This window comes from Scyliorhinus canicula, chromosome 15 (genome assembly GCF_902713615.1).
Source record: "Scyliorhinus canicula chromosome 15, sScyCan1.1, whole genome shotgun sequence".
NCBI lineage: Eukaryota > Metazoa > Chordata > Chondrichthyes > Carcharhiniformes > Scyliorhinidae > Scyliorhinus > Scyliorhinus canicula.
This window is the reverse complement of record NC_052160.1, coordinates 37097826-37111159: the sequence shown is the minus strand read 5'-3', so window position 1 is coordinate 37111159 and position 13334 is coordinate 37097826. Positions and strand designations below refer to the sequence as shown.

At 44.4% G+C, this 13334-nt stretch overlaps 2 protein-coding genes across 2 annotated transcripts in view; both read right to left on the bottom strand.

Moving 5' to 3' along the window:
* Positions 1–1249, bottom strand: part of alkbh5 (alkB homolog 5, RNA demethylase) — a 33455-nt gene extending 32206 nt beyond the window's left edge. The window contains exon 1 of the mRNA XM_038821007.1: positions 153–1249. Coding sequence (XP_038676935.1) covers positions 153–889 — 737 coding nt within the window. The 5' untranslated portion in view covers positions 890–1249. The remainder of the gene's footprint in view (positions 1–152) is intronic.
* Positions 1250–9812: 8563 nt separating this feature from the next.
* The window catches only part of myo15aa (myosin XVAa), a 205720-nt gene continuing 202198 nt past the window's right edge, over positions 9813–13334 (bottom strand). The window contains 1 exon segment of the mRNA XM_038821008.1: positions 9813–12589. Coding sequence (XP_038676936.1) covers positions 12488–12589 — 102 coding nt within the window. The 3' untranslated portion in view covers positions 9813–12487.

Sequence of the window (13334 nt, the reverse complement as noted above, 5' to 3'; positions counted from 1 at the left end):
TTTCCCTCTAGAAACCGGAGAACTGACTCTGGTATCTTTCACATTACCTCCCTCGAGGGCAAAGAACATTCAAAGTTTGGAGAGCTAACATTCCTGTAAAACGTATCAAACGCAGTGTGACTATACCGATGCTCATTCCACCTGCAACTCACCTAAGTACAGTGACACTCCCTCTCCGGACAGGTAAATAGTAGACCGGCTCGGACACCCTGATGGGTTTGAACTGGAACTTGCAGCCGAAGCAGAGAGCCGAGTCGCTGAAGAAGGAGACGGAAACTATGGGCCTCTCGAAGATATGGATGGGATCCACGTGGGAGACGATGCAGCCCCCTGGCTGATAGTCATTGATGACGGCGCTGTTGACGAAGCCCTCAGGGATAATCTGGTGATCCACGAGCTTTTTGATGACCAGGTCGTGGACCCACTCGGGGATATCGTCCACATCTCCTTTGGGGTACAGGCGCTCCTGGCCAGGACCTCGCTTTTCCAGCTGCGAGCCGTACGTGTAGCCTTCCCCGAAAAAGTATTTGTTCCGTAAGGGGGCCCTGTCCACCGTGTGGTCCCGGTAAATGCCCTTCTCGGCCCGGGAAACCACGTCGTCGATTTGCGTTTCGATCTGGGTACACTGGTCGGCGGTGAAGAGCCGCACCTGGCGGATGCCCTGCTTCACCCGCCGGGCTTCTCCTTGCCGCTCGTCGTCGTAGTCGCTGTGGTACTTGCTATGCTCGTACTCGTCGCTGCCGCCACACAGCCCCGGCAGGCCGGCCTCCCCCGCCTCCGCCTCGAGTTTCCGCTTGCGGCCGTTATAAGGCGCCGAGGCCACCCGCTGTTTCTCGCGGTGAGGCGATTGAAGCTTCTCCCTCAAGTCTGCGTAGCCACCTGCCGCCATCTTGGCCGGGGAAGGGCGGGGTTAACGAGCGAGAGGCGGGGTTAGCGAGTGAGGGCCAAATAATGGTCAACAATGGGCCACTGCGCATGCTCACCACGGCGCACGCTCAGTTCCAGGCTCCAGTTGCGCTGCGTATGCTCAGTGCCAGCGGACGGTTACGAACACAGTTCAGGTATTTAACAACCTTAATAAACGAATCATCTTTCGTAAGTGTTCTCCGAACCAACGGAACGCGATTTCCACCGATGGTAATTGCGAGCCGCTGTACTTTATATGTAATTTCCACAGCAACCTCGATCGCAAACCTCTCCTGGGCGGCCCGCAGTTCTCTCCACATAAGCTGACGGCTCAACCAAACCTCGCGACAGTTGCCCCGCCCATGCACCAGCTGATTGGTTTGAAGCCGCGTGCTACAGAGTAACTCGCGCTATAACCAATGCCGATTGGTCGTCTCGGCTGTCAATCGAATTGCATTCACCCACCCTCCCAGTCATCAAGTTCGTTAGACCAGGACCGCCCCCGGTCTTTACCGCAACCGTTCGCTGAAGAGTCGCCCTTTGTTTTGCCTGTAAAATTATCCGGGCTAAAATGACATTTATTTATTTCAGGTTGTTTTATTACCAGTTATTTTTATGAATCGATTTTCCTCTGGGGGCGCGGATGGGGAGGCGAGAGTGGGGGAATGGATGCCCCTGGTAATGTAAATAATGTAGTTCTTTGGCCAGCTAGGGTACTCCAGTAGTAGAGAAGGCCCCTGGGTAGCAGCACGTGACTGAAGCTCGGGCTCCAGCCTCAGGGGTCAATTGGCCAGATGCCCCATGACCTCATTGTGAGTAACTTCACCAAGGCTGGCATCAAAGCCCGGGGTGGCGGTCCAGGTTGTAATAGCGGGTTTAATCTCAACAAGCCACCGTCCTGTTAACAGTTCAGCTGGAGCAATTGCTGTTGTGTGAGAAGTGATCCTATAATTGAATAAAAACCGTGACAATTTGGAATCTATTGCTGCTGCTGGCTATTTTTTCATGCCGATTTTAAAGGTCTGTCTGTTCCACCAGCTTATTTGACGGCAGGTGAAAAGGTGCTGTTCTGATGTGTCTGGTGCCATTGGATTGCTTGAAGCTCTGGAACTCACCACTGGCGAAGGGAGAGCCATTGTCAGAAACCAGGACTTCTGGTATTTCATGCATGCAAACATTGTTTGAGTTTCTCGATCAATTGTAGCGTGGGATGTTATGGAGCCCATGTGGTGCATCTCCAACTATTTGGAGTGTGTATCTACCGGAATCAAAACATGGTACCCATAAAAGGCCCGGCAAAGTCCACGTGCACTTACGCCTGTGGCCTGCCTGGCTGCTCCCATGAATGTAGGGAGGCTGATGGAGAATGTTTTTGATTCAACTGGCATGAATTGCACTGCCTCACCAAGTCCATGATGTCTGAGTCCAGACTATGCCACCAGAAATAGCTCCTGGCAGGCATTTTCATTTTTGATATACCAGGGAGGCCATTATATTTCATTAAAATCAGGTGCCAACCTGGGCAAGGGTGACCCCCAAAGAATGATACCGTCCTCAGCACTGAGCTCATCATTCTTGGTCAGTTAAGGTTTGATAACGTCTCAGGACTGTTCTCGGACTCCACTGTTCAGGATCATATGCTTCAATTTTTGACAGTGTTGGATCCTTTAGGCTTCATTTGCTTTGCAGACACTGGAAAAGTCTCTTAATTTAGGGTCATTGTGACCTCTTCAAATGCCGGCAAGGGAGCTGGGGTTGTGTCAAGCCATCAGCGTTGGCTATTCACATTCCAGTGGGTGCTGCAAAACACATATTTCAAAGTGGGGGTCGCGACCTGCGGGTGGGTGTCGGGAGGGTCGTGGAGCCATCCATTGCAGCCTTCCCAATCACATGAATTCAAGCGCAACAATTGCAGCAGCCACCTTTTAAAAATGCCAGCTGTGAGTGACTAAAAAAATGCGGGCATGCTGTGCATGCATGCCCGCTCATCTGTGCAAATGCCCAGAGCCCAGAGAGAAACATTGCCTACTCCTGACCCAAGAGAAGATTTGATAAAAAATTCAATTCAGTCTTCCTGCATCTGTCTTGAACATGCTCAATGGCTGAGCCTGCAAAACCCTCTTTGATAGTGGAGTTTAGAGATTAAAAAGATTCACAATACTTTGAATTAAGTAATTCCTCCTCATCTATGTCCAAAATCGTCGCATTGTAATTTACAGACTATATCCCCAGACTAAACCATCCATCTAAGGAAAACTTACATTCCACATCTTCTCTGTACAGTCCTGAGAGAACAATGCCTATTTCAATGAGGTCATTTCTCATTCTTCGCTACTCTAGACTACAGAAAATAAGCTCAGGCTCATCTCATTAAAGGTAAGAGAAAATGGTGGGTCATGAAGATCGGCTGGCGTGGGTCGTGAAGGTTGGCCGTCGTGGGTCCCGAAGAATGGCCAGTTGCTAAAAATGGGTCCCAGACAATAAAGTCTGAAAAACACTGCTGTAAAAGATATTCATAAGCTGCAAGTAACAGGGCCTAATGCTGTATCTGGGCAGAGGCAATAGGGGTGTTACCTTATGCTCTTTAATAAGTCCTGATAAGGGCTTGTGGTCAGTCACAATTATGAAAAGCCTGCCATAGACGTACTGGTGAAATTTCTTGTACACCAAACAAGACTGGCAATCCCACCTTCTTGATTTGAGAATACCTCTGTCAGAATCTAAAAGGGTTGCAGGTGCATGGCGACAAGCCTTTCCATTTGTCTTTCTAATGGTGTGAAAATTCCACCCCAACCCCTTAAGAGGAAGCATCACATGTCAGGATAAGTTCCTTTTTTGGAGCAAAATGGGCCAATAAGTTGGAGACAGCAGCTGTTGTTTCACTTTCTCGAAGCCCATCTGAGGCACCTCTCAAGCCCATTTTTGGTACTTTCATAGTGGTGTATGAAGGGGGTTCAGCAAGGGAGCTAAATTCAGAATAAACTTCCCATAATAATTGACAAACCCAGGCAGGATTTGAACTCCGCGTTTTTTTTGGAATTGGTGCTTCCTTGATGGCCTTGTCCTCTACCGATGCCCCAAATAGGTCACTTTGCTCGCTTGGAAAACACATTTTTCCCTTTTCAGATGTACCTTAGCTTTTGGAAATTGACACACTTCCCGAAAGATGTGCTGTTAGGTAATTTGGACATTCTGAATTCTCCCGGAGTGTGCCCAAATAGGCGGCGGAGTGTGGCGACTAGGGGATTTTCATAGTAACTTCATTGCAGTGTTAATGTATGCCTACTTGTGACAATAAAGATTATTATTATTATTCTAGGTTTGCCAGGTGCTCTCGTTCTGAAGTCCCCATGACCAGAACATCATCCAAGTACACTGCCACTTTGGGTAACCCTTAGAGTATGTGCTCCAAGATCTGTTGGAATATATGGCATGCTGACGAGACCCTAAGAGGAAAGCCAGTTTGCTTATATTGGCCCCTGCGCGTATAGGTGTAACATTGGTGGTCAACATGAATCTTGGCTTTTGCTCCTTTTATTTTCCAAGGCCCTCCTGGAAGACTTTGGTGTATTTGTTAATTTCATACAGTAATCTCACGCCCAGCCTGAAAACCTCTAATATGTTTAGCCTGATCCGTTGGAGCCAATCTCTTCCGATAAGGCTTGGTCCTTGACCCCGCACTTCAATGAATGGAAGTGGGATCATTGCTGCCTGTAGGTCACTGGGGTCATTGTGGTGCCCTTAATCTGCAAAGGTTCTCCCGTGTAGGTGGCTAGTCTGAACTTTGTGTGTTCCAAACTCAAAGGCTGGATACCAGTTCAGAGGTGACCCAATGTCTGCTACTTAATGACAGAGACTGCAACTCTTGTGTCCACCTCCATTTTCAATGGATGACCATCCAACAGCAGTTCCACCATTACTGGGGAGACCTTGGTTGTGAAGATGCGGTTTATTTGCATTGTCTCTGTTTCTGGAAGTGGGTTTACCTGCACGGTATGGGCCTGTGCTGCCCATTGCTTCTCTGAGTAGCACACGCTTTACTTGTTCCTAAAACCTTGCCTTGACTGTGCCCTGTGGCAGTGCTTGCCACATTGTCTGACATCTGCAACATTCCAGAGTGGGTTCCCTAGCATCTTTAGGACTGTCATAATATTTCCTTGATTGCTGAGGATGTGAGCTGAGCTCTGATTTTGATATTGACTTTTTATACAGGCGCCTCCAGTTGATGAATGGTCACTTTTACACGAGGCCCCTCCCTGGTGCGCCTTGTAGATCCTGAGCCACTTTTTCTGCATTTTCCAGTGATAGAGCTGTTTGAATGGCTTTTAAAAAAAATCCAGATTGGGCTCTGACAATAAGTTATTGCATCGTTTATTCTGCAAAGCAATCTGTCTCACCAAGTTTCGGTCCGAATTCAATGTTAGCCAATTTCCACAATCTGATCAAAATTTGTGACTGGCTCCCTAGGGGTTCTCCTGCTGTGGTAAAGGGGTATATCTGGAGGATGATAGAGGGCTTCAGGTCATAGTGATTTCGCACCAGGTCTACAACCACATCAAAGGTTTTCGAGTCAGGGGCATCTGGGTCGGTCAGGCTTTTTATTATGCTGAATGTTGGGGATCCACATGCTGTCAACGGGATTACTTTTTGCTTCTCGTCTCCCACAATGTCATGAGCTTGGAAGAAGTAATGCATGAGCTCTATAATCTGCCCAGTCTTCTCTGTTATTGTCATAGGCTTTGAGTTTTCCAAAGAGATGCATTTTTATTTCCTACCAGAGAAGCCACTTGGTTTTGACTCTGAAGGTTGCTCGGAAAAAAAACCTGTTGATTCCTTGTTGCAAATATAATAACTTCGCTGAGGCCTGTCTTCCAGCATCAAACTCTTTATTAAATTAACAAAAAATATCACTGCTGTGGCTTACAACACAGAAGTCCCAGGGACCCATGGGATACCAGCCCGGGTTGGAGCAGTGGGTTTTAAGCCCCGTTGTACATTTCCTATTGGGCAAGCTACTGTCCACTTAATAGGGGAATTCATGTTTCACAAAACCCACAATGAGATCTATTGGTGATCCCCATGTCCTTCGTGGCCACCATAACAATAAGGTTTTTGTTTTCACATTTGCCATTCGGTAAAATTCCAGCTGGAGTGAATGAATCAACTATCACAACATAGAAGATTCCAGCACAGGAGACCATTCAGCTTAACTCTACTGTATCACTCCTAAACTAACTCCGCTACCTTGTTCTCATTACCCTATTACTTTTTCAGCTTTAAATATTTATCCAAATCTTCTTTAAGATTCACTGGTTTCTGCCTAAAGCACTTGCTGTTTCACAACTTTCCATATTACAATAACCTATGAAGAAACTTCTAACTTATTTCCTTGTGATCAATGTGAGAGGTGGTAGGATCAATCAAGATTGCCCACAGTCTCCACTTGCCTTTGCAATGTTAACTGACTCTGTTGGTAGCACTCTCGCAAGATTGTCCCTCTCCACTCGAGGAGTTGAGCTCAAAAATCAAAACTGATGCTCCAGTACAGTGTTGCGGGAGTGCTGCACGATGGAGCTACTGGGCGGGATTCTCCGTTGGCTGACACCGAAATCGGGCAAGGCGATTGTGGAGGCGAATCAGCTCCACCGCCAAAATCACTGCAGGTGCCGATTTTATGCCAAATTGCAATTCTCCATCACCTCAACAGTGGCGTCAATGAATGTACAGTAATAAGTGTTTGCATATTATTAGAAGGCCCGAGACCTCCACAATTCTCCGTCTCCGATGGGCTGAGTTCCCGACAGCGTGGTTCACTTGTGCTTTTAAAAAGCGTGAAACCGGCGTGGTGGCTGCTGAGGGAGAGAGAGAGATTTCGGAAGGTGTCCAACATCACCGTAGTTTGCTGACAGTTAGCGCGGGGGGGAGGGGGGGGGGCTAGTCCCTCCACAATAGCGGAATTGGTCCGGGTGCGGCGCCAGTTTTGCTGTTGTGGAAGTCCACAAATGCTGTTGACGTCACCGCTTAGTCTCAGAAATGGAGAATCCCGCCTACTGTCTTTCAGATGAGATGTTTTTCATTTGTAGAGCTGGGGAAGCATTGTAGTTGGATGTCAAGGTTGACATTCCATTCAATGGCTTCAGCTGATGCGGTGTCAATGGTTGGTAATGCTACCAGGAACAGTTTTCAGGGCAAAGTTCAGCACATGGGCAATGATCTGACTTGGATGGCCATAGTCACCATTTAAGTTCATGTTTCATTTGTGGAGCAAGTGACCACATCCTCCTTGACTCACCCTCAAACAGTTGAGCATTGTCCAGATTTTCTGTGGAAGGTTGAACTTTTGGACGTCACTGCTCTGTTCAGTTACCAGCTTGTGGTTGGTGAATTTGCAGTCAACCAGGGTATGTTCCATAGAGAGGTGGGCTGTCATTGTCAGTTGGCAGGGTGTGGATTGTGTTCCACGAGGGGCTATGGGATTTCAGATGAGTGCATGGGGTTTTCTTGGGGTCCTCTGTCAATGGGAGTGCTTTGTTAACTGTCAGCCTGTCATGTTCTTTGAGGAGGATATTTTTCTGTAGACATCAGGATGTTCCGTATGTGTTCGCACAGAAAGCCACTTGTGCTGGTCTCAATGTCCCAGAAATAATCCTCATGCTGTTAAATTGAGACCCTGTCTGCTCTCTTAGGTGGATGTAAAAGGTCCTGTGGTGCTTTTGTGAAGAGGGGCAGGGGAGTTGACCCCATTTATCTCTCAACCAACATTGCAAATGCAGATGATCTGGAAATAATTACATTGCCACTTGTGGGAACTTGATGTATGTCAATTAGCTGCTACATTTCTTACATAACAGGTGACTATACTTTTCAAAAGTATTTAATTGGTAGCAAAGCACTTTGAAATGGAATGTGGGGAAAGTAGCTATATAAATGCAATTTGTTTTCATTTTAATGTCATCACTGCCTCCAAGCAGTTGAAACAATCTCTCATAACTATCGTTTCTCATCCCTGCTATCATCTTGGTAAATCTTAGCTGCATGCTCCCTATGGCTCCAATTTCTTTTCCACCCATTAACATAGATTAACATAGAACATACAGTGCAGAAGGAGGCCATTCGGCCCATCAAGTCTGCACCGACCCACATAAGCCCTCACTTCCACCCTCTCCCCGTAACCCAATAACCCCTCCTAACCTTTTTTTTTGGACACTAAGGGCAATTTAGCATGGCAAATCCACCTAACCTGCACATCTTTGGACTGTGGGAGGAAACCGGAGAACCCGGAGGAAACCCACGCAGACACGGGGAGAACGTGCAGACTCCACACATTCTAGGGGAATTGAACCTGGGACCCTGGCGCTGTGAAGCCACAGTGCTATCCGCTTCCGTGCTGCTCCTGTGTTACTGTGCTGCCCCTTGCTTGGTGTTGAACAATTTTTTTCTCGACTTGTTGCAATTTGTAAAATGTGACAGGACAGCCAGTGTATTTTAAAATAAATGCTCAAGGTTTTTGCTCTGAGTAACAGATTCACCCTCTCGTAAAGTTCTGAAGTCAATTCCTGAAAATAAAATTTCTTGGTGGTAATCTTTTCCTTACCTTCCTCCAGTGAAGGAAAATGATGTAGTGAGTTTCCCCATGGAGTCAGTATTAGGAGCACTACTTTTCTTGAGAGTGTGCAGGGCACATTGGCATAAAACTTTGAAGTATTGTGAATGGTGAGGATAGTGATGAATATCAAGATTCCATACTTTGGGAAGATTATGAAAGCATTGGAGAGGGTGCAGAAAATGTTTCCGAGAATGAGGGACTTCATTGTCGAGGGTAGATTGGGGGGGGGGGGGGGGGGGGGGGGGGGATTGTTCTCTTTACAGAAGAGAAGACTGAGAGGAGATTTGCTGCAGATATCCAAAATCATGACGGGGAGAGGAATTCTTCCCATCAGTGGAAGGGCCGAGAACCACGGGACACTGATTTATAGTTAGGAATTGGAATACACTGCACAAGAGTATGGTGAAGGTAGATTCAATTGTGGCTCTAAAATGAGAATTGAATAATAATCTGATGAGAAAACAATTGAAAGGCAATAGGGAAAATGCATAGAGGTGGGACTATCTGGGTTGCTCCAGCAGTAGTCTAGCATGAACACAATGGGCCAAAAAGCCTCCTATGTGTTGTAAACATTCTATGATTCGATGTAAACCTTTCCTTGCTGAATGAAAATTCTCCAAAGGAGTCTTAATTATAGGAACATTTGGTCCATCAATCTTATTCTGCTATTTTTAACTCACTATGCGCAGCAGCATAGGCAACTCACTGGCTTAATCAAATAAATTAATTATTCCATGAAGAGTGATACACTGTTTACATTAGTTTTTATTTTAAGGTATGTTTGCAGTTGTCTGTGTGAAACAAGGAATTGCCACTGGAAATCTTGAAATGAGCGCTTTGGAGCAATCAGGCCAAACACACAAAGAAAATAACTTTTTTTTTAAATCAGAAAAAAAGGGGAGAAATACTCAAACACCCTAATAAGAATATTCAAACAATGAAGGTAACCTATTCAAAACATATTTCACATCAACATAAGGATAAGTGTATAATATCCATTGACACAATTAAATGATTTGTGGGGTTTCTGGAGCTAAAAGACAGTAAAGAATTTTGGAAGAAATAATTTTATGTTCTCAAAAAACCCAGCAGAAGTGATTAAAGTAGCTTGTTATCTAAGAAATTGTACAAAAATATTATTGGATTCTGCAACACCAATACATTAACCTACTGATCTAGTTATAGTTTTATAAAAAATATATCACATTTACTGAACCAATGCAAGCACCAAAAGTCCTTCACTTTCAAAAAAAAAAGGCTGGGTGCAAATATACAGTTACAACAACTCAAACAATGACTCAAAATGACATTCAACAGCACTTGATATATACAAAATGTTTCTTTAAAAAGAATTTATATTTATTGCACTTTTTTACCCTATCAATTTGACAGCTGAAAAATTCTAAAAATACATAATTCTACAACAGTATTTCTTAAGAAAACGTTTTATAAATCTATGTGATCTTTGAGTGAACTATTTGGAGAGTTATTGTTAGAAGGAATGCTGTCTGCTTTCCTTTCTCTGTGCTAAAGTGGGACATGAGACTGTCAATGACAGGCTGATTCATGACACTGGGATGTTTGCTTCGTTTGTGTTAATTATTAATGACGTGAAAGCCCCTTTAAGATGAGCAAAACCGTAAGGATCTGTGTAGAGGCCATACGTATTTACTGTATATATTAACGACTTTGCCGATGACACAAAGCTAGGTAGCATTGTGCACGTACGTGTTACAAATCACTCAGGGAATCCGAGTTGTTGTGGCAACGTGCATATTCAAATGCATGTTGTAGTCTGGAACTATTGATAGTAATGGTAGAAGCTCCAACTTTCATTCCATTACCCTTACTGTCTATATCGGTTTTGTGGGAAGGATTTGCAGGTTGATAATCAATCTGTTTGGTCGCATTATGAATGCTCCTGGGGTTCGACTTGAACCTGGAGCAGCTGACTCAGAGGCAAGGATGCTACAGCCAAGACCTCCTTTAACTGTGTAGATAGAAGTATAAAATTACGAAGAGATATTGATAGATTAAGTGAATGGGCAGAACTGGCAAATGGATTTCAATGTAGCCAAATATGAGGTCAACCAGTTTGAACCTAGAAAATATACAGATTTCTTTCTAAATTGCGAATAGCAAAGAGATTTGGGATCCAGGTACATAAGATGATTAAAATATCATGAACGGGTGCAGAAGATAATCATAAAGCTAACGGACTCCTGGCCTTTATATCTAGTGAACTGAACTACTAGGCCGTAGAGTTAGACTGCAACTATACAATTCTCTGGTTAGAATATACCTGGAGCGGGCGCCACGGTGGCGTAGTGGTTAACATTGCTGCCTCACGGCGCCAAAGACCCGGGTTCATGTGGAGTTTGCATATTCTCCCCATATCTGCGTGGGTCTCACCCTCACAACCCAAAGATGTGCAGGGTAGATGGATTGGCCATGCTAATTTGCCCCTTAATTGGAATTTCTTTTAAAAAAGCTATCGCAATCAGTTACTCCCCAAATTAATCAAAAAGATCAGTAGATCAAATTAATTAAAAAATAACAATTTTGTGTAAGAATAGTTACGGATACTGATCGCAGTATGTATCTGAGGAATAGAGTGGGTGGTTATCTGGCCAGAAGATTCAGGATTTATCCAGGAAGTGGGAGGTACCGGACCATAGGCAAGAACTAAGGAAATCTAAATTCTAGTGTACTGTGCGATTAGCGGAGATTCCTTTGGCTTCTCGAGAGGATGTGTCTGGTGAGTGATTTGGAATGGACTCAACTTAACAGTACCTAGAAGTCCATAGCATTCATTGCACTGCTGGTGATTCACATGCCAGATTTACTGAAGGCAGACCTGGGACATTGTCTCACTAAGTAGTGTGCTGTGCACGAGTGGGAAGTTTATACATGCTGTGTGCTAGTTGGCATGATGGCTGAAAGAGTTAAAGATCCATGTTAACAGTTGAATTTTAGAGAATGTTAGGACCGAGTGCTGACCTGAGCTGACTATGTTTATGACTTTAGCAATGCCAGTGTTTAACTGAGAGTTAATGACAGTGTGAAGGTTGGCTGCAATTTGAAGGGAAAACCTTGCTGGAAGTGAGCACAAGACACAAGAAATCTCAATTGTTTATGAATCTTTGAAATGGGACTCAGACCAAGTGGTTAATCTTCAAATTTTTGATAAGCATTTGTGTTGAGATTTGTGGGGTGTAAGTCTCAAAATCACAGAACTGTTACAGTGCAGAAGGAGGTCATTCGGCCCATTCTGTATGCACCGCCTCTCCGACTGAGCAATTCATTTTGTCAAATTGGTATACAAGGAAACTTAAGTTAAGAAGTTTGGTTTATAGAATAAGTAACTTTTTCATTGTACTTTTACTATCTTCAACGTAATCGATTAGTTAAGATAGAGGGTAATTATTTAGTATTCACGTTCTTTGATTTTTTTATGCAGTGAAATTATTTCATTTTAAATTGTGAACCTTGTGGCTTCACTCTAGTGATTTTTCAGATTCTTTAAAAAAACATGTTACTGGTTCAAGCCGAGATCATAACAGTATAGTTGGGGAATCTCCCATCCATGGCTAGTTTCTCACAGTCTAAAAGAGGAGGGTGACATGGCAGTGGCTAGAACACATTGGGACATCCCAGAGGTGTACAATGTGTTTTCTTTTAATATCTTTCAGGAAACCAGTGTCGGCTCTATATCATCAACAGAAACTACCTGTGTGGATTGAACAGTTGCTTATATTGAAGATGAGGTTCTGTGATTTGTACACATCCCTTGGGTGTTTAATATCTGGTTCTTTCCATTGAATTAGTTAGTAATAGATACTATCTTTATCCATGTTGTTAAGATACCATCTTTATCCATGGTGTATATCCTCGGGACCAATGAAATGGTGAGCCCACAGCCTCTGTGTTCAGTTCCATCAGCACTGGGTGTAATTGTGTGATGGTCAGCGCCGATCACAGCAAGGTAATCTCGCTGGGGGGGAGAGTCAGTCTCTTCTCGCGAGCCAGCAGCATGGACTCCACATGCATGGCCGTGACACGGCACATTTCCAGAGCCTGTGGGGAAACAGATCAAGCGGTTACAGCAGATCCAGAACGGTTTGTATTTCTATTTGAACAGGAGGAGCCCAGTCAACTCCTCTAGCATGTTCCACCATTCAATCAGATCATGGCTGACCTGTACTTCAACCCATTTATCCACCTGCTCCAGAACCCATCTGCGAGGGTAACACCATCATAGCTTGCCAAATGTATTTTTCTCTCCTGCTGAAAATGCAGAATTTAGCTGTGGAATGTGGTTCCTTATAAATGCGTTATTCATGAGATTTTTACCAGGAGGAGGGCTTGATGATGATTTAAAATGAAAGACTGGAGAAGGTTGAGTGTTCTCCTTGGAATAGGGAAGGTTAAGAGTGACCTAATAAAGGTTTCCAAAATAATAAGAAATTTGATAGAGTATAGAGAAATACTATTTGCTCTGGTGAATGGGTCAATAACCAGAGGTTAGAGATATAAAATCATTCATAAAAGATCTAGAGGAGAGATGAGGAGATTCTTTTTCCACTCGAGCGGGCAGGATCTGAAATGCTTTGAAAAATGACTTGGACAGGTACTTTAGAACAAGGGATTTTCACGGTTATAGACAAAAAGGGGTGCGAGCCTAAGCACACACACACTTTCGGAGAGCCAGGACAAGACCAATTAGCCTCTTTCTGTAATTTTCTGTAAACATTCCTGATTTGGCCTGCCTACATCTGGAGAAGGAATGATTTGATTTTCATTGATGAAGTGGGCAGGACGC